Below are 23,747 nucleotides of genomic sequence, written 5' to 3'. Positions count from 1 at the left end.
GGAGATTGGACCAGGCCAGCAGATCCGGGTGGCCCGAGATCTTAATATATCCACCCGGGTCAGTCTACTTAACTGTTTAAAGGCTAATATTCATGTTTTTGCTTGGTCCCAACAGGAGTTGACGAGAATCTCTCCCCTGATATCGTAGCACCAACTGAATATTCTCCCGGGATCTCACCCGATAAAGCAGAAAAAGAGGCACTTTGGTCATGAAAAAGACAAAGTTATTGATGAACAAGTAAAAGAGCTTTTGAAAGCCGGTCACATTTGGGAAATTCAATTCCCTACTTGGCTCTCGAATGTGGTATTAGTGCCTAAATCAACAGGGAAGTGGCGCATGTGTGTGGACTTTCGCGATCTCAATAAAGCTTGTCCCAAGGATCATTATCTTTTGCCCCGTATTGATCAATTGGTGGATTCCACCTCAGGCTTCGAATTGTTAAGTTTCATGGACGCATACCAGGGATATCATCAAATCCCCCTGGCCAAGAGTGATCAGGATAAAGCCAGCTTCATCACCTCGGGAGATACATTTTGTTATATTGTAATGCTTTTCGGGTTAAAGAATGCAGGGGCTACTTACCAGCGTCTGATGAACAAAGTCTACGAGACACAGCTGGGACGAAACGTGGAAGTCTATGTGGATGATATCCTGGGCAAGACCCGGGAGGTTGCCAGCTTTATTGACGATTTAGAAGAAACTTTTGCCACTCTCGTGCATTACGGAATCAAGCTTAACCCGGCCAAGTGTATTTTTGGCGTAAAGAGTGGCAAATTCTTGGGATTCATAGTGACAGATCGAGGGATCGAGGTGAAACAGGAAAAAGTCAAATCTGTGCTGAGCATGCCATCTCCCCGATCTGTCAAAGACGTATAGAAGCTGACCGGGAGGATTGCTTCTCTCTCTCGATTTATTTCCCGATCAGCACACAGGAGTTATCCTTTCTTTCAAGTATTGAGGAAGGCCTGGCAATTCGGATGGGATGACAAATGTGAACAGGCCTTCCAGGACTTGAAGATCCATCTTGCAGAGCTCCCTGTGTTGGTGAAACCAGAGCCCGGGGAAAAATTATTTGTTTATCTATCCACCACAGAGTATGCTGTCAGCACGGTTCTAATAAAAGAAGAAGTCTCCGATCAAAAGCCTGTTTATTATGTTAGCCATGCTCTGAGAGGACCCGAGCTCCGGTACAGTGATGTGGAGAAGATTGCTTTAGCCTTGATCATGACTGCCCGGAAGCTAAGGCCTTACTTCCTGTCGCATCGAAGACTTGTCCTGACTAATAGTCCTTTAGGCAGGATCATGACTCATTCTGAAGTATATGGGCGAATGATCAAATGGGCAGTGGAATTAGGAGAGAATGATATCGTATACAAACCCCGGGTGGCCATCAAAGCACAAGCCTTATCAGACTTTTGGTCCGAGATGGTACAACCCGATGAAGATGAAGTATGGAGGGTGTTTGTGGATGGGGCGTCTAGCCTTGCAGGGTGTGGAGTAGGTGTTGTAGTAATATCTCCTCCAGGAGAGAAGATTAAATTGGCTTTAAGAATTGATTCTCGGGTAACTAACAATGAAGCTGAGTATGAAGCTGTCTTTGCTGGAATCCGAGCTGCTCAAGAGATTGGAGCTTCCCGTGTTATTTTGTATCCTGATTCACAATTAATCACTCAGCAGATAAAGGGTGCTTATGAAGCTAAAGATGACAGGATGCTCAAATATTTACAGCTCATAAAAACCCAGGCAGCAATCTTTGTGGATTGGAGTATCGAACAAATACCCCGGGAGGAGAATGGAGAGACAGACGCTCTAGCAAAAATGACTGCTTCATTATCAGAAGTCAACACCCGGGAAATTTTGCATGTTTCCCGTTTGTTCCTGTCCACCGAGGAAGAAATATTACCAGTGCCCGAGGACTCCTGGATGACGCCATTGATCAAATTCATTACAACAAATGAATTACTTGAAGACATGACTCGGGCTCAAAAAATCAAGAGACAAGCTCCCATGTGTGTTCTCTTAAATAAAATCTTATACAGAAGATCATACAATGCTTATCTGAAGGAGAAGTGGATTATGTCCTCCGAGAAATACATGAGGGATGTTGTGCTGAGCATCTCGGAGGAATGGCTTTGGCCCGGAAGACAATGCTTGCCGGGTTCTGGTGGCCAACTCTTAGCCAAAATTCTGCTCGAGTGGTCCAGGCTTGTGAGAGATGTCAACATCACTCAAACTTCCAGCACAGTCCGGCCACTCCCATGAAGCCTATATGGGCATCTTGCCCCTTTGATCAATGGGGCATGGATATTGTTGGCCCTTTCCCAACTGCCCGGGCTCAAAAGAAGTTTTTGCTGGTGGCTGTAGATTACTTTTCCAAATGGGTAGAAGCCGAGCCATTGGCTAAAATCACTGAACAGGAAGTACTGAAATTTTTGTGGAAGAACATTGTGTGCCGGTTTGGAGTGCCCCGAAGACTAATATCAGATAATGAGAGACAATTTCAGGGCAAAGGAATTACATCTTGGTGTCATGAAATGAAAATCACTCAGTCTTTTACTTCTGTTGACTACCCTCAAGCTAATGGTCAAACAGAAGTTATTAACAGAATTATTGTACAAGCATTGAAAACCAGGCTACAAGGCAAGGGAAAAGACAAGGTGGAAGAATTACCCAGTGTTCTCTGGGCGTACAGAACTACTCCCCGAGCATCTACTCAAGAAACTCCCTTCAACTTGGTATATGGTTCTGAAGCAGTCCTTCCTGTTGAAATTGGGCAAACTTCTTACCGGGTAGAATCTTACCCAGATAGCAATGATCAAAGTCGGGCCATGGAATTGGATTTGGTAGAAGAGAAAAGAGATCGAGCAATAATTCGAATGGAAGCATACCGAGGCCGTATCATGAAATCATATAATAAAAAGGTCCGAGTTCGAGATTTTCAAATAGGGGATCAAGTCATGAAGAAGTTAATCCTGCCGGGGATGTTGGGAAATTAGAAGCTCGGTGGGAGGGACCTTATAAAATCATCCGGAAAGTAAGCTCAGGATCTTTTTATTTAGAAGGCGCGCAAAGACGCTCTCTCAAAAGGCCTTGGAATGTATTTAATTTAAAGCAGTACTATGCTTAACAGATGTAATTGATTGGTTGAAGATATAATGAAAGATCTGTTTTTCTCAGCAAGAAGTATCATATTATTTGTCGTATCTAAAAAGCCTAGGGCACTACACCCTGGCTCAGGGAACCACACATCGACTATTCACAAGTCCCGGGACATGTTTCCCGGCCCAAGGCGCCGCACCTTGGTTCTAAACGCCCAGGGCACTACACCCCGCCTCGGGGAACCACACCTCGACCATTGACAAGTCCCGGGACCTGTTCCCCGGCTCAAGTGTTAATCCGCCCTGATTATTCCTAACCTGACAGGATCCACGCTAGGGACATTCATTCGTTACGAAAATATGTGTTTTTCTTATCTCAATTGTTTATTAAGAAGTCCCGGTTAGTTATCAACACTTGAAATATTTTCTGGATGTTTACATAGAAACAATGGTATTACTTGGATATGGAAAGATTAATCGAGACACTATTGAAGGAAAGAATTTGTTCATTAAAAATCCGAGGACAGGAATTATAGAAGTAAAGAAAAAAGAAAATACAACCCTAGTCTATATCAATATGGTCGGATCCTGGTTCGTCTTCCTGGTTTCCTCCTTCTCCTCCTCACCATCCTTGGGAAGGGATGCAATGGCCAGGCCAAAATCAGGAAAATTTTCCTTATCCTGGGGTAAGAGTCTAGCTCCCTCAAATTGTTCCCGGCACTTGTCAAAGCCGGTCTTGAAAAGAGGGTAAGCCTTATCTACCACGGCCTCCTTGAACTCAGGAGATTGAAGGAAGGAAGCTTGCCATTTATCCTTATTATGCTCCGCCAGGGACAAAGCATTCTCGGCCTTCTCTGCCCGGGATTGTTGAACTTCTATCTGCTCGGATAGAGAATGGTTTCTCGACTCCGAGACAGACAGAGCACCTCGCAAATTCTCCTCCCGAATGGTAGCTTCATTGAGGTCCTCACGAGACTTGTCTAGTGCCGTGTGAGCCGACTCCAAGGAAGCTCTTAGGATGTCGATTTCCTCTTCGTGAAGGCTTTTAGCCCGGGCAAGCTCTCCGTGCAGTTGATCTTGGATTTCCTGAGCAGCCCGGGTTTGTTGACCTTTCTTGGTAGCCACCGCCGCCACTTCCTCGAAGGCCGAGATCATCATTTGGGCAGCCTGTACGAAGCAAGTTAGGAAAAGAAAGGAGAAATGAAGGAAAAAAGAGACTTACAGATAGGAATCGGTTGGATCCCTCAAGGAACCGAGCACCAGGCACAGGATTCTTCAAAAAGGCCTCTTCTTCAGGAGTGAGCATATGTTTTAAGCGCCGAATGCCTGTTGAAGAAGCTCCCTCCAGGAAGATGTTGGGCCAGGTGGGTTGATCGGTCAGAAGAGGCTCTTGGGGAGGCTCCTCTGTGGGTTGACGCTGGGGAGGAGTGGTTGACGAGCTCTGCCCTCCTTCCCTATTAGATTCACCCAGAATCCGCTCTGGGCTTGTGACAGCCTTTCGCTTCCTCCGGACGAGGGGAATGTGGTCTTCGGGGTCTTCCCGGGATAAATCCCGGGTCATCTCTCCTTGCTGGGCTTCCACCCGGTTGAGCTCAGCTTGACGGGCTGCTTCCGCCTCAGCTTGTTTCTTCTCACGGGCAGCCTTCCGGGCTGCCAATTTCTTCTCCTTGGCAACCCTTTCCTCTTCCCACTTCTGGAGAAAAGCCTCTTGCATTTTGGAGGAATCTGCGCAATACGAGAGAGGATTAGTAGAGATTATAAAGTACAGATGAATAACAAACTAAGAAGACAGGAATTAGAAAGTTACCGCGTTGAGGGTCCGAGCCAGCCACCTCGTCAATTGCCCGATCTATTGGGTCTTCAGCCCGGACACTCAACCCATAGGTAATCAAGTGCTCCTGGGAAATAAGGAAGGAGGAAGAGAATTTTTGACCCTCCACCAAGTCTTGGCTTCGGATGTAAAATTCCTCGAATTTGTAAGCTCGGAGAAGGGCAGGCTGTGGAGGAAGGAAGGGAAGAAACCCTGTTAAAAAGGAAAGAGAGGATGAGAGTTGTATAAAAAAGTATCTTCCTTTCCATCCTGTCTGGGAAGAAGGAATGTCATCAAGGAACCGGGCGTTAAACCGGGCAGAAAGGGAAAAGGCATTATCACCTAGCCTACAGGTAAAATAGTAATGAAGAATAAGGGGGTTAATAACAAGGTTATACATACGAAAAAGGACAAAGGCCGAGGCATAATCCGAAAAGAGTTGGGATGAAATTGATTGACACCCCAAAGAATTTGGCGACCTCGATGTAAAAAGAAGGGATGGGGAAGCGAAGACCATTCTTGATTTGGTCCCGAAAGAAAGTAGTATACCAGGGAGGAGGGCTATCTGCCCGATCAGAGGGTCCGGGTATAATAATAGGAAAGGAAGAGGGAATAACTCCTAGGGTACGGAGTTCCTCGTCCGCCCCCGAGCGCAAAGTGCTGCTCATTGAGGAGAACTAAGGAACTCCCGGGGCCTCAGAAGAAGGGCAGTCAGAAACCCGAGCTTTTCCCTGACCCTTGTCCTTTCTTGGAGCTCGGGAAGTGCCCGAGGAGGAGGGTTTTGAAGAGGAGGGCTTGGTTAGAAGGGTTTTTTGTTTTTTAGAAGGTTGAGTGAGAGAACGGCGAGGGGGAGACGGAGGGGAATCGGAGCGCAGCGCGGTGGACTCGTCACTGGGAGAGCCTCGCGCATTCGCTCCAGAGGTTGAAGAGGTTGAATTTGACATAGTATGAAGGAGAAACTTACGAGTTTTTGGGAGGAGGATGGTCGAGGATCGTTGGAGCTAAGTGATTTTGCACGGAGGAGCTTCAGTGAGAAAATTCGCAAGGGCTTCGCCGAAGTTTCAAATTTGAAAGTGTTTTTTCGAAAACAAGAGGCCTTATATATATAGGCGGTGGGAACAAATCTAGGCCGTTGATCCGAGCACACGTGGACGATCAGGATGCGCCTCGAAAATTGTGCCAGTAGGCGAAAGGACGAATAAATCATGAGTGTGTCAGGCTTATCGGCTCCTCGGAATGCGAAACGTTCCTGACCGTTGGAATGGAAGGGCACGCGTCATTATAACATCGCATTCATGGCCCGGAAAAGCTAAACGACAAAATACTACAAGACCGGATGATATCAAGCCCCGGAATCTTATTATCAGCTCGGGAGATTTGAGGCCCCGGTACTTTATTTAAAACCCGGAACGTTATATTAGAGATCAGGACACATTAGATCCTTACACATTATTTCTATTTATCAAGTTATATATGGCTTAGTTCATATTAATTTAGTTGCAAAAAAGTGAAGAAACAAAGTACACAAGTTAAAATATTATTAATGGAATCGACGCCATATTACAGCTGCCATTCTAGAGCTTACAGAATCTTGCCACTCCAATATCCAATTAGTCAATTCGGGGATTCGGAGGTTGGCGAAAGACCCGGTAGTAGCAATCTTGTTTAGCTGATACCATTCCTTCCATAGCATCGCCTGCAGCAGAACTTGATCAGTGGCCAGCTCAGCAACATAATTTACGTGAAATTCCCGCTTGTATTTCCGCGCCACTGCTCTTTGCGGCCGAGTAAAAGCCAAGCCATTCTGGTGTGCATACAGAAGGTCTTGAATCTTATAAAAGGTGGACATGACCTTCACCAGAACATATTCCTCAATGGTCCTCTTCAGTTCCTCCAGATGAGGACATATCGGGGAAGGCGCCTGGACATGCGTGCTGCTACAAACGGTGGACTCGCTCGAGCTCGGCATATTGGATTATTGTTCTTATTTCACTTTCATCTTCTTATTTATAGACAGGTGGTATTTAATGCTAAAGAAAGTGGAAAGCCGTGAGCTAGTCTAAACGTTTTTTATTTATGAAGAAAGACGGAGCTACAGATATCAATGTATCGGAATTACCAGAATCTTGGAACATGGAATGATATGAATGCGAAGCGTGTGTCATAATGACGTCTCTTGGAATACCCGAGAAGAATAATCGATAAAGCACCGTATTCAGAACCCGGGAGGCATGAGGCCCCGGCATTTCAAGGAAAGCCCAGGAGATGTTAAGGCTTGGCATTATAATTTATCAATTAATCTTGTTCAACTCGCGATATATATGTATCAACTGATAAACTTAAAGGATTACAGCAAAGTAACGACAAAGACAGGCTATAATTAATATTTTATTCAACCATAGACATTAGCACGTACTACATCATGATATTCTTCTTCTACAGCAATTATCCATATTTTCAACCAAGCAGCTAAAGGCCCGGTGGAAGTCTTCAGGAAGCTGTCTGAATCGGCAATGCGCTTAAGGATCTTTATTTCTTTCCGAAGCATTAATTGATAGATACGACCATCTGTAAAGATGTCTACCCACTCAGCTACATGCAAGTGCTCTCGCACTCTCCTCAGTTTAGCTACCAGGCTAGGAGTGATAGCTTCTCCAGAGTCATAAAGAAGCTTCAGCCCCTGAAGCTCTTCCCAGTAGTCAAGAATTTCGTGAAACACTTCATCTTCCATAGTAGATTTTCGAATCTCTAGAGCAGAATCCTTGAAGGCTTCGGTCATACTCGGAGTTTTCGAACTGCTTGCACCAGCCATTGTGTTTCCTGGATGACAATTTGTTAATATGATTGAAAAGTGGGTGAGTAACTATGTATAGGAGGAAGGATCTAATCACAGCCGTTGATCTATAAATGCACGAACGTCTAGGATGCGTTTTTGGAAATGGTGCCAAGAGGTGAAAAGACGTGTACGGTTATCGAGGCGTCAGACTTATCCACTTCTCAGAATGCGAAACGTCCTTTAGGCGGGAATTCATGCTATGACACGTGTCATCGTGGTAATAACGACAGGGCCCAAGAATGTTAGACAATAAGTTATATGAGTCCGGGGGATAGGAGGTCTCAGCATTTCATCTCATCTCTGGGATATTTGAAGGCTCCGATGTTGTACATTGTTAATTATCTTGGACAGATCGGGACAGCGAGTCAAGCTCTAGCCCGACTATTTTAGGGATGGGTGGTGATCCCCCCATAAGGATCCGGGTCGCTGATGACCCGGACACCATCAAGAGCCCGAGCACTACATATTTCCCAAGTATTCTCCGAACAGCCCGGGCTCTCATACAAGTACCCGGGTAACCAATTGCCCGGGCCACCCCAGGCATTTTTTCTCTCCCCGGGCAGTCATCATAGCCCGGGCTCTCATACAAGTACCCGGGTAACCAATTGCCCGGGCCACCTCGAGAATTGAACCACACTCGAGTATGATTGATACAGGACGTTTAATCTGTCAGAACAACTTGGGCTTGGAGTGTCCTAGAAGTCATCAGAAGATAGGGTATGGGCAGCCGACTTGCCATACTTAGTAGGTAGCACTGGAATCGAGGTACCTACCTCATCTTCTACTATAAAATAGCTGGTATTAATGTTATTTACAGATTCTGAAATCTTTGAACTCTTAAGCATTATACATATTTTCTACCAAATATTGTTTTTGCTCATCTTCAACCTGCTGAATTAAGCATCGGAGTGGCCACGCCGGACACCCCTTCGGCGCCCATTCACGAGTTCCTTTCATTGTTTGCAGGTGCTATTGAAGCCATTATCTTCACTCAAATTCCCTAAAAACTATAAATTATAGATTTGACCCGTTGGAGCTCCTTACCTGGCTCATCCATTTCAACGAAGTCACATCATTGTTGAAGAGATTACTTCATGCGACAAATTGTCAAGGCAATGCTATGATCCGAACGTCACAAATCTTGTCGTATTTTCTTTACATTTACGGCCCCATGATTTAATCTGTTATTTTTGTTTTTGTTTTCCCTGCAGCTCGAATGGTTGATGAATGATGTTGACACGATAAAACTGGAGTGAGCGTTCTAAGTTTTGTTCTAGTGCGATTTTGTAGATTTATGTCTGGGTAGAAATTCATTTGGATATGTGTCAATCATCCATCTCTTGTGAAATTTGATTTTCTTATCTGTTCCTCAACCGACGTAGCTACAAGGCTTTTAGATATTTGGGGAAATTTTAGAATAGTCAAAATTTAAATGAAGGAGGCAATAATTTCCTTGGGAGACGTGCCGTGCCGTACGGGAGTGGTCACCTCGTTTCTTATCCTTCAATGAATTGGGTGATCAACCGTGATAACTACATAAAATAGAATTAGAATCTGGACAATTATCATGACAAAAAATTCATGGACAGATCTTAAAAATATAAAATATCATATTATAGTTTAAAAAAAAAAAGGAAATCATACCGTATTTTATTCCACATATCAATATTTATTTTGTTATGTGACAAGATGATAGCTAAATTTATTTGCGAAAATTGGAAATAATTTAAGATATTAAATAAATACTGCCACGTCACGGAGAGATATGTTTATATGTATGGTGAAGCCGAGTCAGTCTGCATGCGCGCCTGGCGTAATTTAGCACCAAGGAAAAGGCAGAATATTCGTCTTTTTGATTAGTATCATGCACGAGGGAAACATTGCACCATCACCCGCTGATCGGAGGCTAACTACTTTGGCTAGACATCTCGAAAGCTCTCCTATGGACTCCGCCAACCAATCCATCGACGTTTCGCCGACTTCTGGATTCTCCGGCGGTCAGAATTCTGTCTTTCACCACGTTGTTCAAGCTCCCGAAGATCCTATTCTCGGAGTAACTCTCTACGTTTTGGAAATCTGCATGATCTGTTCGATTCTATATAATAATTTTTATTATTTTAAATTATCAGTGATTGATGTTTTAAGATGTTGATCAGATCTGATAGCATGTTACGAATCCTTTGTTCCATTCAGTTTTGAAATTTATTAACCAATTTTGATTATAAAGGTGACTGTTGCGTACAATAAAGACCCTAGCCCGGTGAAATTGAATTTGGGAGTCGGTGCATATCGGACAGAGGTGAATTGCTCGGTCTTCAATGATATATAAATACTGATTTCATTAGCGCGGATCTTAACTTGATCGTGTAACCACAGGAAGGAAAGCCTCTTGTTTTGAATGTTGTTAGAAAAGCAGAGCAAATGCTAGTCAATGACAGGTATATGTAGTAGTTTTGTGTTTGGAGATTTCAGGATTGTTGAATGCGGTGATAAGTTCAATTCTGACGCAGCTCTCGTGTAAAGGAGTATCTCCCCATTGTTGGATTAGCAGATTTCAATAAACTGAGTGCAAATCTCATTCTTGGTTCTGACAGGTAATCTGTGTGTTAAACTCTGCAATGACTGTCTGCTTGTTTATCCATGAAGGATTAAAAGTTTGATTCAACCAGGTTTGACGATAATAATAGAGCCATGGTTTCTTTTACCAGCACTTTTTTAGCCTATGGTAGCATTGAGTGGTTTTTTTTGTAAACAATACCATCGAATAGAAATACCATATCTACTTTCGTTCTTCTTGTGAACCCTAGAGGTTATGTTGAATGCATAATTACGTCAAAACGACATACTTTATCAAATGATTTTTTCCCTTTAGGTATCACATTTTGTCTTTTACTAGCTCTCATGGAAATGCCATGTCTCTCTGAAGAAATAACATTTATAGATTAATGCAAGAGGAATGTTGACAAAATAAATGCCCTTCATTTGTGGTCTTATCACCCGATTTATTCCATTCGTGTTGCTTTACCCAACTCCTGTTCAGTCCATAGCTTCTTGCTCCAATCTGGGTTGCTTAAACTTGATGTTGGCCACTCTTATCCTTCACTGTATCATGATACTTGTTCTTTCTGGTTGTAAGCTAAGCCTTATTGGCCACTGATAGCTTTCTGTCCTTGATTGGGTTTCCTTCTGTTTTGACTTGTAAAATAGTAGATCTTTGTGAATCACTTCTTTGTGTTCTTGCAAGTAGTCCTGCTATTCGAGAAAACAGGGTCACAACTGTTCAGTGCTTATCTGGTACTGGCTCGCTGAGGGTTGGTGGTGAATTTTTGGCACGGCACTATCATCAAGTGAGTTTAAATCCTTTAGGTTTAGCTCTACTTAAACCTCTCTCCTCTTTACTTTTGGCAATATGGATTTAGTCATCATTTAGCCATTGCCCACGTGTTTGCAGCGTACCATGTATATTCCAGTGCCAACGTGGGGAAACCACCCCAAAGTTTTTGGTTTGGCTGGATTATCTGTAAAGACTTATCGCTACTATGATCCTGCAACTCGTGGACTTGATTTCCAAGGTTTTAAAATATTCTCTTATAATTAAATGTACTTCTTTTGCACTTTGGGATCGAGTTTTGGCTGCCATATTTTACTTTGCGTCCTTGCTTTGTGGAAGACTATCGTCTGTTAAACTGATATTTACCCTGCAGTGTATCTACTAAGTGTGGCTCCTGTTCAGTAACACAAAACATGCATTAAAATGTGTCGAATAAACTTTTTGTTGCAGTGTTTTTTAGTTGAGAACTGCCTCGGATAGTGTTCTAGGTAGTGGGTTTCAATGAATACATGGCCATATATCTCCATTTTTCAATCTTAAACTGTAGCATCATTTGTTTACTGTTTCATTGACTTAGAAATGCATATGCTCATAAATGCTTTACCACATGGATCTCTTGTTTGTTTGGATGATATCTAAGGACTAAGATATGTAGGTTTGTGAAAACAACAGGCTTGGTGGAAGACCTTGGTTCTGCTCCTTCCGGATCCATTGTGCTTCTGCATGCATGTGCTCATAATCCAACAGGGGTTGATCCTACTACCCAACAGTGGGAGCAGATTAGAAAGTTGATGAGATCAAAGGCATTGCTGCCTTTCTTTGATAGTGCTTATCAGGTGATTGAACTGTTATGCATGGAATTTGAAATTATATTTATAGTATCTAAATTTGAGTCAGACTGCTCTGTAGTATCAATTTGCACATGCATTAATTTAAATTTCTTTGCTTTAGGGTTTTGCAAGTGGAAACTTGGATTCAGATGCTCAGTCTGTTCGGATGTTTGTAGCAGATGGGGGTGAATGTCTTGTGGCTCAAAGTTATGCTAAAAACTTGGGCCTCTATGGGGAGCGTGTTGGTGCCCTAAGCATTGTAAGTTCGAAAGACAATGACATCGGTAACAGATTTGATTTAGTTGTGATCACACACTTTATTGAATATTTTACTGGAAATTGGCCTACAGTCCCCAGCCGTCGTTTTTTTTTTGTTTAGTCCATGGGTACTTTTTTTGTACCACATTTCCACATGAAGTGTACCACAATTTGTATGACATAGTACCACAATTTTGTGGGTAGGGAGTGAACCCAAAGAAATGTTTTGATTGAGGATTTTTCACCAACTTCCCCAATATTTTAACATTAAAAAATGTGTCATATGCGGTCTTCCCCAATCTTCTTGTTGCTAGTGATTTTAAAAGTCCATACTAATCAAAGAAAGAGGCAAATGACTTGATTTTTCTCACGTAATCATCTGACCATGGCACCATTCAAATGTTAACTTTGTGAGAACTGATCAATTCATGGTCGCTATGTTCGACAGCATCTCCATTTTATTTCAAGTATTACTGGAAAAACACTGATCTCCTTAGTCTGTGAGAAACCTATTTTTTGAGGTTGCTCTTTTATGCTGCTAATTGTGTCCTTGATTGATGCTGAATATTGTATTGCTACATGAAATTAATAAAGTATAGTAAGGATTCATTTCATCCTCGGCGTTGTCTGTTTTTCTTTTTATTTTTTCTTTAAAGATCTGTTCAATTAGTATTGATGCATATATCAGATGTTCAAGAAAATTCAACACTGGAGTGGAGTGGAGAAAATAGTCCAAAATTAGCATTTCTAGGAGGCTTCAAGCACGAATATCTGTGTAGGTTCATAATATAAACTAAACAATTAGCACTATATCTGCATATTCGAGGTGGTCAAGTATAGTAAACATGAGTGCGGAGGGATTATCATTCCAGAAATTTTTTCCAGGTTTGCAGAACTGCGGATGTGGCAGGTAGGGTGGAGTCTCAATTGAAGCTGGTGATCAGGCCAATGTATTCAAACCCACCCATTCACGGCGCATCAATTGTGGGAACGATCCTCAAGGACAGGTATGAAATGTTGTGGTTTACTGTTGTAACATATGCGATGTACCACAAATGTTTTGAGCCCTTGGGTTTTTAAATGGAGAATTATACATATTTCACATGATATGAACAGAATGTCAAAAAATAAATGTACCTGGACTGTGGATGTCGTTACTAATATGGTCACTGATTTACGAACCTGCAGCTCTATGTTTCAAGAGTGGACAAATGAGCTGAAAGCGATGGCTGATCGTATTATTAGCATGCGCCACCAGCTTCTAGATGCTTTACATGCTAGAGGTATTTAAGATTTAATTCTTTGTGTTTTTTTTTTTATCTTTTCTCCTCACAGGAAACCCCACACTTGTTATCAGTTGCACTTCCCATCTTTTAATGTGTCTGAGCCTTTCTTAATGTGTGGACAACTATATGGCAATTGATAGCACCTGCAAACCATCACATTTAGAAATGCATGCCTATTTTGGATTCTTTCTGTCATTATATGATTTTATTATGTCAAATCTTGTGAGTAGAGCCAATCATTATGGTATCTATGGCATAAGTTTCCCTTGTCTAATTTGAAGCTGTGACGTTTATTTTATGACATGGAAAATTAGATGAGGAGGTTCACTTGCATCTTTTGTGATATTCGGCTTCGCTTTCATGTGGCTTTTAACCTCCCATTACAATCACCAAATCAACCCAGGCTTTCTGCTAGGAAAAATGCTAATTTTATAGTTATTGAAGAGGATAAAAGTCTAAATATTGCTTCTCTTTGCGTATTGGTCATTCACCAATTGCACTATTTCTCATATTTAGAAGATGTTTTGTATTGATATTAATTTGGCACGTTCCATCTCATGCTGGCAGATACACCTGGTGACTGGAGTCACATTATCAAGCAAATTGGGATGTTTACATTCACTGGACTTAATTCAGAGCAAGTAGCCTTCATGAGAAAAGAATACCACATATACATGACATCCGATGGGTAAAAATTATTTATTGGATATTTCCGGCTACTCGATATTGTATTCTGCTACCCTGTCTAACCCCCCCAATCACACACACAGCATTTCTAGTCTAGTGTTACTCCATGCACTGTCCATTACTCTAGATGCTCACGGGACGTGTCTGGTAAAATTTTTTAGTGTAGTGGAAGACCCCAGGAGCATTGTGTAACATGATAAAATTCTGTTTAAAATCGGTGCTCGTCATTGACTATGTCATGTATCTGTTTGTGAAGTGTCCTGAGGTTCGCTGTATTCTCCATCTCAATGAAAATCCAGTGTAACCAACAAATAATAAATTCTGATACGATAGTGCATCAGGATAATCTATTAATCTTGTTACTTGTGCAGGCGAATTAGCATGGCTGGGCTGAGTACGAAGACCGTGCCACATCTTGCAGATGCAATGCATGCTGCCGTCACAAAAATGGGCTGACCGTATTACAACCATTTCTTTATTGTTGTAGACTAATAAATTATGTATCACATCAAAGACCAACTCATACGAAATAAGTTGCTTGGTCTTAGCGAGTACTTGGAAGCATAAATTTTATGTCATCCATATTCGCCATTCATATGAATGTGGTGGTTTGATATTGTACTCTGTACTCGTCAGCGGAGTTTGAATCTGTTGGAAATAAGAATATCATTAGAATTATCAAAACTTGAGTGGATCTCAGATATGTTTTTAGGTTTAATCGTAGCTTAAATAATTATATTTCATAACTCGAGATGTTTAATATATTTATTAGTTTTTTTAAAAAAATTCACTCAGATGAAGAATCAATCTTGAACATATTATTCGAGTTATTTCTTAATAGAGAGAGAGAGAGAGAGAGAGAGAGATAAAGTTGAAACCGGATTAATTCAAGTTCCAATGCTCGGTGTGATTCTATTTCCTCGGCCTCGTTGATATTCTGTAGGCAGGTTATTAATTCACGAACAAAACTCACGCAGCATACGTATAGGCGTGTGGTCCTAAGGAGAATTAGTTTTGTAAAAACTTAAAAAAATAAAAATCAATAGACTATGCTAGTTACAAGTTTGCACATTAAAAGACGATGAGCCTAAATACGCCGCATAAATAAGTCTGCAATCAAAACACAATCCCAGTTCCCATCAATTAAAGACAACAAAACTCCAAACTTAAATCTCCTACAAAAAGATCGCACAGGGCTGATCATTTGACATGCTGAGACTCTGTAATCAATCTCAGTCTCTCATAAGCATTGTAACATGCATGAGCATAGTCGTACAGGGCCCGAAAAAGCTCAGGTAACCTGATTTTCAAGCTCCCGACCGACTTTTCCCTCACTTGAAGACAGTGCTTTTGATGGTCTTCCATTTCATCTTCCATCTTCTTTTTCAAGCTTTCTACCACAAATTGTCTCTCAGAAACAGGGTCTTTTGCACCTGTTTCTATAGCTTTAACCGTGTCTTCCTCTGGTGGTGTCCTGCGTAGCATGTATTTTTGATGCCATTCATCGTAGGCTTGTTTTTTTCGAATATACTCTTTTTGAGTTTCTTCATACTTGTCCTTAAGCTTCATTTCCTCCTCTTGGTGGATAAAGATGGTCTTTACAACTGCTGCAAAGGAGGAAATTGCATTTTTCGCAATTTCATCAGGGAGTTTTTCGAGGAGGTCCTGCCAGGCATTGAGTAGTGGTTGGATAGGAGGATTTTGAGTTCTAGGAGGCGATGAGATTTTTTCTTTCAAGCTACTCTCGATTGGTATGAGGTTTAACTTCAACCAGCTGTTGAGAGAACTGATGTATTGTCTTTGATTGGTTACGAGTTTTTCAAACTGTGAATGCCATTCGTCCACCACCGTTGAAAGCTGTTTGGTTCGCTCATGATGGTGTTTGCTTGTTTCGATGTGGACCCCAGAAACATCGAGGAATTTGAGATCTGTAACAATCTTGAGCTGACTATCATGATGTGAGCACATGGATTCCCACATTTTTGTCATCCTTCAAGATTTAAGAGATTATTGATTTTAAGAAAATAGGTAATATACATCTCAACAGAACAAAATTTCACGGTTTTGTATCATAACACGGCCTAAACTAGTCCAAATAGTTAATTATTTGGAGAAAAAACATAAAAAATAAAAACCAAAGGAAAATATCAGCCAAGAACACATGATGCAGCACAGCAAACTAAATTCCCATAGAAATACTACTTTTTTATTAAAAAGTGAGCTGTATAGGCAACAAGAAATTGAATCAGAAATATGAATTCAAAAGTATAAGAGAAGATGAAGGAACTTACCCACGAATAAGACTGATGAGCTTTGGATGCAACTGTTTGTCGCGAATATCATTCACTTCAGAGACAGTTGAATCCAAGGATTGCATGTCGACTATGTAACGAGTGTGCAAATGATTGACAGCGGCTTTTGCTTTCTCGAGTTGTTCAGAACTAGCTTTCCGTTTTTTCAGTTTGTTTAGAACAGCAACTTTACGCTGATACTCGAGTTTCATAAGCTCACCGGCCTATCAGCGGATAGGAAAATAAATCACAAGTGGTATCTCAATTTCACAAAATATGCAGTTAACACTCACAGCAGAACAACATATAAACAACCCGGAGCTTGCATTCATCATAAGGATAAGAGAATTTGGACAGTTGGGGACTTGGGGTGACCTCCGTGGATTTGGGAGGGTGAAACTTGCAATTTTAGAAAGATTTTACATAAAATTTAAACCTTTTCATCCAACAAAGGAGTGCATAACAAATAAAAGGGATATTTTTTTCATCCCTGGATAAAAAGCAAAAACACTTCTAGACATACGGTACTAGAAAAGAGATGTGAATTGATCAAGGACTAAAGATAGTTAAAGTTAACTTCAATTGTAACTAACTAATAAAAACAAAATGGAAATAAGAGATCATGGATGACATTCAAATACATATAACGTTGGAGAACTATCAATGCACCTTGACTTCTTCATAGAGCTTTTTCTCCCATGCGAGCAATTTATCTAAAACAGTGGCATGTGTCTCATAATCTTCAGCATCAACAGTATCCTTTGTTCCCTCACTACTATTGTCCGCACCTTTGAAAGATTTATTCCATGTTATAACTTGCATGACTCTCGCAGCATGGTCAATGTGCCCTGAAAGATGAGAGGGACAATATCTGTCAACTTCAAGACAGTAAAATCTGATCATTATGTCATGCCACGAATAAACGAAGATATTCTTCACAAATCTTAACAAGTCTTTCAAATTCAACAGAGACTTGACAACATGGTATTTGTTTTTTAATAGCTTTAAACTACATTCAAGTTACAAAGGTTTAAGTTTTCACAAATCCAAGTGTTTGGGTTCATGATTCAAGCCAAGGCCTTCAATAAAGGTAACTCGAATTTTTCAAACAAGTCTCCCCTCTGTGTATAGTTCAAGCATCAAACTGCCTCTGTGAATAAATAAAATCGATCCAGGTATATTATAATTGAACATAACTAATAACAAGCAAGAATTGGAGCCAATGTTACGCAATTCTATTATCACCTCGATTGTCTGCAAAATTTGAATGATAATGCAATCGGGTGGCCTCCAACATCTTCGATACCTCCTGTGCACTTTGAGAAGCCTTGAGGAAATGGTCATCAATATCACTTAAAACTTTCAGCAAATCCACACTGTTAGTATTTCCCACCAACTCTCCAAAACCAAATCCAACTTTATTAATCGCCGGTGGCGCTGTTTTTGAGTGCAAAAAGTGCTTCTCCATTGGCACACTTACCGGTGTCTTGAACTCTTCAATCCTCTCGGATCCCATCTGCTTTTCTGGAGTCTTGAACTCCACCATCCCTCCAATACTATTGAAATTGATACTTTTGCTGTGGTCGCCGCTTCCCTCTTCCATGTAACCTCGCTCTTCATCTTCAACCTCATCCAATGGTTGTTGAGGCATATTGTCCATAAAGAAATAATCCCAAGCCATGCCTTTAATTTCCGGCGGAGTCATTTGATTGGGAGCTCTCGTCGGAGTTTCCGATGCCACATCCACGACCTCTTTCTTCATCCTATGAAACCTTCCTATGTCTTCTTCCTCCTCTTCTTCTTCATAAACATCACTCTCATCAATGGAAATCCCCTTCATTTTCCCCTTCTTCTCCATCTGTGACACCACAGCTGGCATAGTAACAGAACGCTGAAGGGGCGTGATGGGTGAAAAGCTTGGAAGGGGCGGAGGAGGGGGAGGAAGGCTTGATTCCACCGGAGGAGGGGGTGGTGGCGGAGGATGGTCGGAGGAGGAGGGCTCCTGTTGCACCACAGCCTCCGGACGAGGTGGCGGCACCTCTCCTTGTGCGTAATCGCTCAAGGCGGCACCAGTATCTTTAAGGGACACAGAGAAACCAGAATGAGCTGAAGCGAAAGCATTTCTCAAGGACACGGCTTCTTTCATCAAATTTCTCCTCTCTTTGCACCTCGAGACAGACTCCTCATTGTCGATTTTCGACTGAGCACATCCCATTTCTTCCTCCCTCTGTCTAATCCAAACTCAAAACAAATAGGGTATCGCGGGATTTAATTTCGCTCATACCATACTCTCACACAACCACAAACAAAAAGCACAAATCACACAGAAGCGGTCATTTCTTCGCGTAAAGATGGAATCTTTCTTGATCATTCCACCAAGGGTAGGAGGGTTTAGTAAATGGGACTGAAGCAAAGCACTAAAAAATGAAAGCAAAAAACACCTCTATAAATCCTAGGAAACTCCGACCATATTTTGCAAGAGATACATTCGCTCCGAATTTACAATTATTTTCTTCCTTTTGAGAAAGGGTGGATGAACAAATGATGAATGCTGAGCAGGAAAGGAGAAACAGACAAAATGTCACGCAGAGAGAGAGAGAGAGAGAGTTTTCTGCGGTTTCATTCATTCAGTTACGTACAATTCCTACTCATTTTATTTGGGCAACCACCTAAATTCAGGAAAATCGCGTTTTTTAAGTTTTTCGAAAAAGGAGGGAGCAACGGTCACATTTTTCGAGGTGAAACGGCGTCGTTCTGATCTTTTAAGGGCCAATCTTAAAGGTGTCAAAATGCGACACGATCCGTCAACCCGACACGACCTAACACGAAAAAAATCAGGTTCGGGTTGGGGTTTTTCGGGTTCGGGTTGGGTGGATTCGGGTTAGTGCCATGTTAGGCGGGTTTCGAGTTGGGTCGCGGGTTGATCCGCAAACTTTTTTTTTTGAAAATATTACCTATATTTTTATATATTGTATGTTTGAACAAAATTTATTGTATATTTATATGATAAATTTTCATCATTTAATATTTATTTTGCATATTTTTATTTTTTTAACAATTTTTTATTTGATTTAGTAAATATACTTTTAATTTTTTACGATTAAACTTTAAAATTTAAATCGGAAATTTTGTTATTATGTGTTAAATTAAAATATTATTATTATTTTTTATTTTTTTGAATTTTTTTCATTAATTTTTTTAAAAAATTTAAAAATAAATAAATAAAATTCGGATTATGCGGGTTAGACGGGTTGAGTCGAGATATACGGGTTCGTGTTCGGGTTGGGGGTTTTCGGGTTGCTTCGGGTTCGGGTTGAAAAAAAAATTTCGCGGGTTGACCCGAAACCCGACTCAACCCACCCGGTTGACACCCCTAGACAATTTGCTTCAACGAACGAGTTTAAAATTTATCCATACTAACTTATTTTAAATCTATTTTTAGGTTCTCCAATATTTATCGAAATTTCATAGTTATTTTTTAAAAAAAAATCTTAAGTCTCTACGTTGCATTATCAAAGTATCTTTATCGATTAATTGATCTCAATCGACTGAGTGGGATATTAACAAAAACTGATTAGTAAATTTTTATTTACAACCAAAAATTTTAATAATCAATTTTGTATAAGTTGCAAACACTCTCTAAGTCTATCAAAAATTGTTATATCAATGGATTTTAGATTTTTCACTCAAATTCTTAAATTCTTGCTTGGATTATCAATAATTATTGATATCGAGATTTTATAGTGGTTTGATGAATAATTTTTATCACATTCTTTATTTTGTGGTATCAATTTTCTCGATTAAATCTCTCTATGGATTGATATATTAATTGATTTTAGATATATTTCTATAAGAATTTTACACTTTTGCTTGGATGATCAATAATTATTGAAATTTTACTATTTTTTAGACTAAAATTTTAAAATTCATCGCGCCTCATTTGATTCATGGAGTAGATCAATATTAATATTTTAAAATTTTACACAACGAAATTATCGTTTAAAAATTGTTTGCGGAATTTATTTATCTAATATTAACATAAGCTAACTTTACTATACATCAAAGATAACTTTTTCAATATAAATGCAATGCGTCGTTTAAATTATCACATAAATTATTTAAAACACGACATATTTTTAAATTATCACGAGAGTCCTTTTATAAAAAAAAAAAAAATCTTTTTACCCATAGATAAAATTGAGAAGAAAAAATAAATTAAATTGACATTTTAAAAGAAGTGTATTTGATCTCTCAAAGTGAAGACATTGACATTGACAACTAATTGTGTCAAATTAAAACTATGATGAAAATACGTATAAAATATTTTGAACTGATATTCAAATCTCTCACTTTTCTAAAATCAAATAACTAAAAAGTTGTCTTTTGCAATTTTAAAGTCAAATTTCTATTACATCAAAGGGAAAGTAGGGACCAGCAATTAAAGGCGAGGATTAGGTAAAATGGAAGATTTAGCTTTATCAATTAAAAGTAAAAAATAAAAGTCGATTACTTGTTGTAGCTCACCTGGCAAAAAAAAAAATTTAAGTTAAGCATGTGATGTTTAATTTAAAACCAAATGTAAGAATGCTCTCCCCAACTAAATAAATTAATTATGCACTGCATGTACTAAATTGAGGCAAAAATTATGACTACCATAAATCAAGGAAAATTTTTAAAAATGTAAGGGTACTAATTATCAAAATGAAAGCTAATTACTTGAATAGGAACATAACCAACATGCCTGTATATCAAAATTTTAATAGTTATTCACTTATTTTCCTTGAGAACAATAAATAAAAACTACATCAGAGATAAAATGTAGAAACATTTGAATCCACTAAATTTTGGTAGACCGAAATTGCAAATCCCTCTCCACGAGAATCATATTTAAAATCTTCGTCCGACTTACGACACTGGAAACAAATTGAGTGCTTGGATGTTATATGAATTACATCGAATAAACTGATGCGAATTTGATAAATTGAGTACTTGTTGAATCTCTAATAGTGCGGGCAATAACTCAATTTCTCAAAATGCAACTCTTTTGCAAACCTTGAGATGTTGTAGAACGAGTTAACAATTACATAGAATCTACCTATATATTTTCAGAATGCACAACAGTCTTCGTCAACTCTCTAAACAACCAGTAAAGGCAATACCCTATCGGTGTTGCTAGACAAGGCAGAGCCGCATAATCTGGCCTTCTTCCGATATGCACAGGAGATTAGCCACGGCTCTCACCTGAATTACGAAGAAATAAAACATGGACATCTTCACTTTATGTTCTAGATGAATAAAAACAAGAAACTTCTTGATCAAGTATGTTGTGTATGCACAAGAACTACAGAGCACTTTTGTTTCTGCACGTGTATCTCAAGAGAAAAGGAGTGCACCAAGATCCAAGAATAAGAGAACAATATTTTCAGACCAAGAGTTAAGAACTTGAAAGGTGGAATTACTAACCAAAACGACACTGCTTCGAAGCTGATGTTCATTTCGACTTGAGATCACTTGTCAGTTTCTTTAAATTAACATTTTGCTGCTGATAAAAACACAACAATATACATAGAATTTTCAATTGAAATGTACTGTACAAAACATTCGCTAGATTCAGCAGGATCGACTCAACTTGTCTCACGCACCTCATAAAGCTTGATCCACCATCTATCAGCTTTCGATTGTAGTAAGCACCAAGACATAGCCATCTCATATTCAATTGTGTTAGTCTGGGAGTAATGAGAAGTAGATACAGCTTCTTTCTGGGCAGTGCAAAAAGGGACATAGGAATAAAAGGAATTTCAGAGTTGTCTAAGAGCACCATGCGTGACACAAGTCACACAACAATAATGTACTAAAATTATTTTATATATCGTAGACAAGAACGTGAGGGGAGAGAGAGCACCATATCCCTCTGCACTTGACGTCTAACTTTGTCGATAGCAAAATGACCAACAAATGTCATCTGCTTTTCAGATAAGTTGGGAAGAACAGCAATGCCACCTATCAGCGGCCTGTAGAAAGAATAGTACTCAGGTATGCACTTCCTAGTGACAGGAGATCTAAACATTTATTTCATTATCATCTGAGCTTTCTATGGACCAACTGTACTCATAGAGATAGAATAACAGCTAGGGGAAAAAATGTAATTTATTATGGTAAACTATGCAGAAAATTTCAGAAAAATGTGCAGTATCTGCTAGATTAATTGGCTATGCACTTCAAAGAAAAAAAGATCAGTTATGAGTCTTGTGACATTAAACATTTCAACGAAACTTTATGAACCCAAGATCAGCATGCTTTCTTAAGAGAAGATTAAATTTTTAGCATACCTGTTGTTTGGTAGCATCAAGCAACCGTCATCAAGTTCTTTAACAATTCTCTCTGCAGCTTCCCTTGTTTTAAATATAGCAAAAGCTTGACCTGAAAATTATTCAATGGAAAGACAAAACAAAACTACCACGATCATTCTTGAGACAAAAAGATAAAAAAAAATGAGATGGGACCAAAAAAGGCAGTAAAACCAAAAGAAAGAAAAAAGGAGCCAGTCATAGAATTAGCTTCACCTTATTTACAATTAACTAATAAGAACTCAGAAATGACAAAACTCTACTTGCTGAAGTCATACCAATTCTAGTTTACCTACATACCATAGTGTGGATTAGAAATAGCAATATGCTGCACCATTCTTGCTGCACAAATTTCCTCAAATGCATGAAAAACAATATCCTGAAGTAACACCATTCATTAATCACATCAGAGACTACTTAAGAATGAAAACCCAAAAGCAGATAAAGACGCAGAAAAATCCCTTGTAATGGCACTCAACCCACCTGTTATCTGACATTTAAGAGTCAAAAGAGCCCGACCCACCCCCTCCCAAAACAAAAAGACATCAGGGATGTGAGGGTAACAAAAAATTTAATGCTTATTTATTTCTCTAAAGGCATCGGTAATTGAAATTCAATTCAAACTCCACAAATGAAACTAGATAAAGAGAGATATTTATTGATACAAATGAAAGATGGAAAACAAGTAAGCATTTGACACAAACAAACAGTTCAGAGCATCTATGAAGTGCCTTATTGAATTTAAGAAGTAAAAACGACCTAATACTATAAGCCAACAAGCAAGAAAGCACGGAGTTGGAAAATATAGAGATTCATTAAAAATAGGTAATGATCTTACCTCCACTTCCCCTGAAGTAAATTCTGGATCCAAATTCTGGAACAAAACTAGTGTCCCTTCATCATGAGAAGTCTTCATTCTCTGCTCCCAAGGCTGTAAGCAGCATGAAGAATAGACTGAAGTGATGGTAGACA

The 23,747-nt window shown here is 39.7% G+C and overlaps 3 protein-coding genes across 6 annotated transcripts in view; 1 reads left to right on the top strand and 2 right to left on the bottom strand.

Moving 5' to 3' along the window:
* The first annotated feature begins 9,538 nt into the window (after window positions 1-9,538).
* Window positions 9,539-14,821, top strand: LOC140987879 (aspartate aminotransferase, cytoplasmic-like). Of its 2 annotated transcripts, XM_073456600.1 has the most exons (13): window positions 9,539-9,798; window positions 9,973-10,044; window positions 10,122-10,183; window positions 10,256-10,339; window positions 10,993-11,092; window positions 11,197-11,317; window positions 11,749-11,912; window positions 12,028-12,165; window positions 13,050-13,171; window positions 13,353-13,447; window positions 14,018-14,138; window positions 14,509-14,637; window positions 14,690-14,821. In XM_073456600.1, the coding sequence occupies exons 1-12, from the start codon at window positions 9,610-9,612 to the stop codon at window positions 14,591-14,593; spliced, it is 1,353 nt and encodes a 450-aa protein (XP_073312701.1). In that variant the 5' UTR covers window positions 9,539-9,609; the 3' UTR covers window positions 14,594-14,637; window positions 14,690-14,821. The 2 variants fall into 2 exon arrangements, with proteins under 2 accessions (XP_073312701.1, XP_073312700.1); XM_073456599.1 differs by having other exon boundaries at window positions 14,509-14,821.
* Window positions 14,822-15,200: 379 nt separating this feature from the next.
* LOC140988054 (protein ROLLING AND ERECT LEAF 2-like) lies at window positions 15,201-19,061 on the bottom strand. Its single transcript, XM_073456911.1, has 4 exons — window positions 17,674-19,061; window positions 17,098-17,276; window positions 16,429-16,652; window positions 15,201-16,127 (listed from the first exon to the last, which is right to left on the bottom strand). Exons 1-4 carry the CDS (start codon window positions 18,641-18,643, stop codon window positions 15,338-15,340), a joined length of 2,163 nt encoding a protein of 720 aa, XP_073313012.1. The 5' UTR covers window positions 18,644-19,061; the 3' UTR covers window positions 15,201-15,337.
* Window positions 19,062-21,328: 2,267 nt separating this feature from the next.
* The window catches only part of LOC140987965 (protein ANTI-SILENCING 1), a 32,564-nt gene continuing 30,145 nt past the window's right edge, over window positions 21,329-23,747 (bottom strand). Inside the window, exons 6-12 of one of the 3 annotated variants that reach the window (XM_073456769.1) lie at window positions 23,614-23,706; window positions 23,076-23,154; window positions 22,758-22,848; window positions 22,331-22,439; window positions 22,071-22,187; window positions 21,892-21,970; window positions 21,329-21,669 (exon numbers count right to left, since the gene is read on the bottom strand). In XM_073456769.1, coding sequence (XP_073312870.1) covers window positions 21,920-21,970; window positions 22,071-22,187; window positions 22,331-22,439; window positions 22,758-22,848; window positions 23,076-23,154; window positions 23,614-23,706 — 540 coding nt within the window. In that variant the 3' untranslated portion in view covers window positions 21,329-21,669; window positions 21,892-21,919. The remainder of the gene's footprint in view (window positions 21,670-21,891; window positions 21,971-22,070; window positions 22,188-22,330; window positions 22,440-22,757; window positions 22,849-23,075; window positions 23,155-23,613; window positions 23,707-23,747) is intronic. The other 2 variants (XM_073456770.1, XM_073456768.1) reach the window with 2 other exon arrangements.

This window comes from Primulina huaijiensis, chromosome 11 (assembly GCF_012295235.1).
Source record: "Primulina huaijiensis isolate GDHJ02 chromosome 11, ASM1229523v2, whole genome shotgun sequence".
NCBI classification, from domain to species: domain Eukaryota; kingdom Viridiplantae; phylum Streptophyta; class Magnoliopsida; order Lamiales; family Gesneriaceae; genus Primulina; species Primulina huaijiensis.
This window is presented reverse-complemented; position numbering and strand designations above follow the sequence as displayed.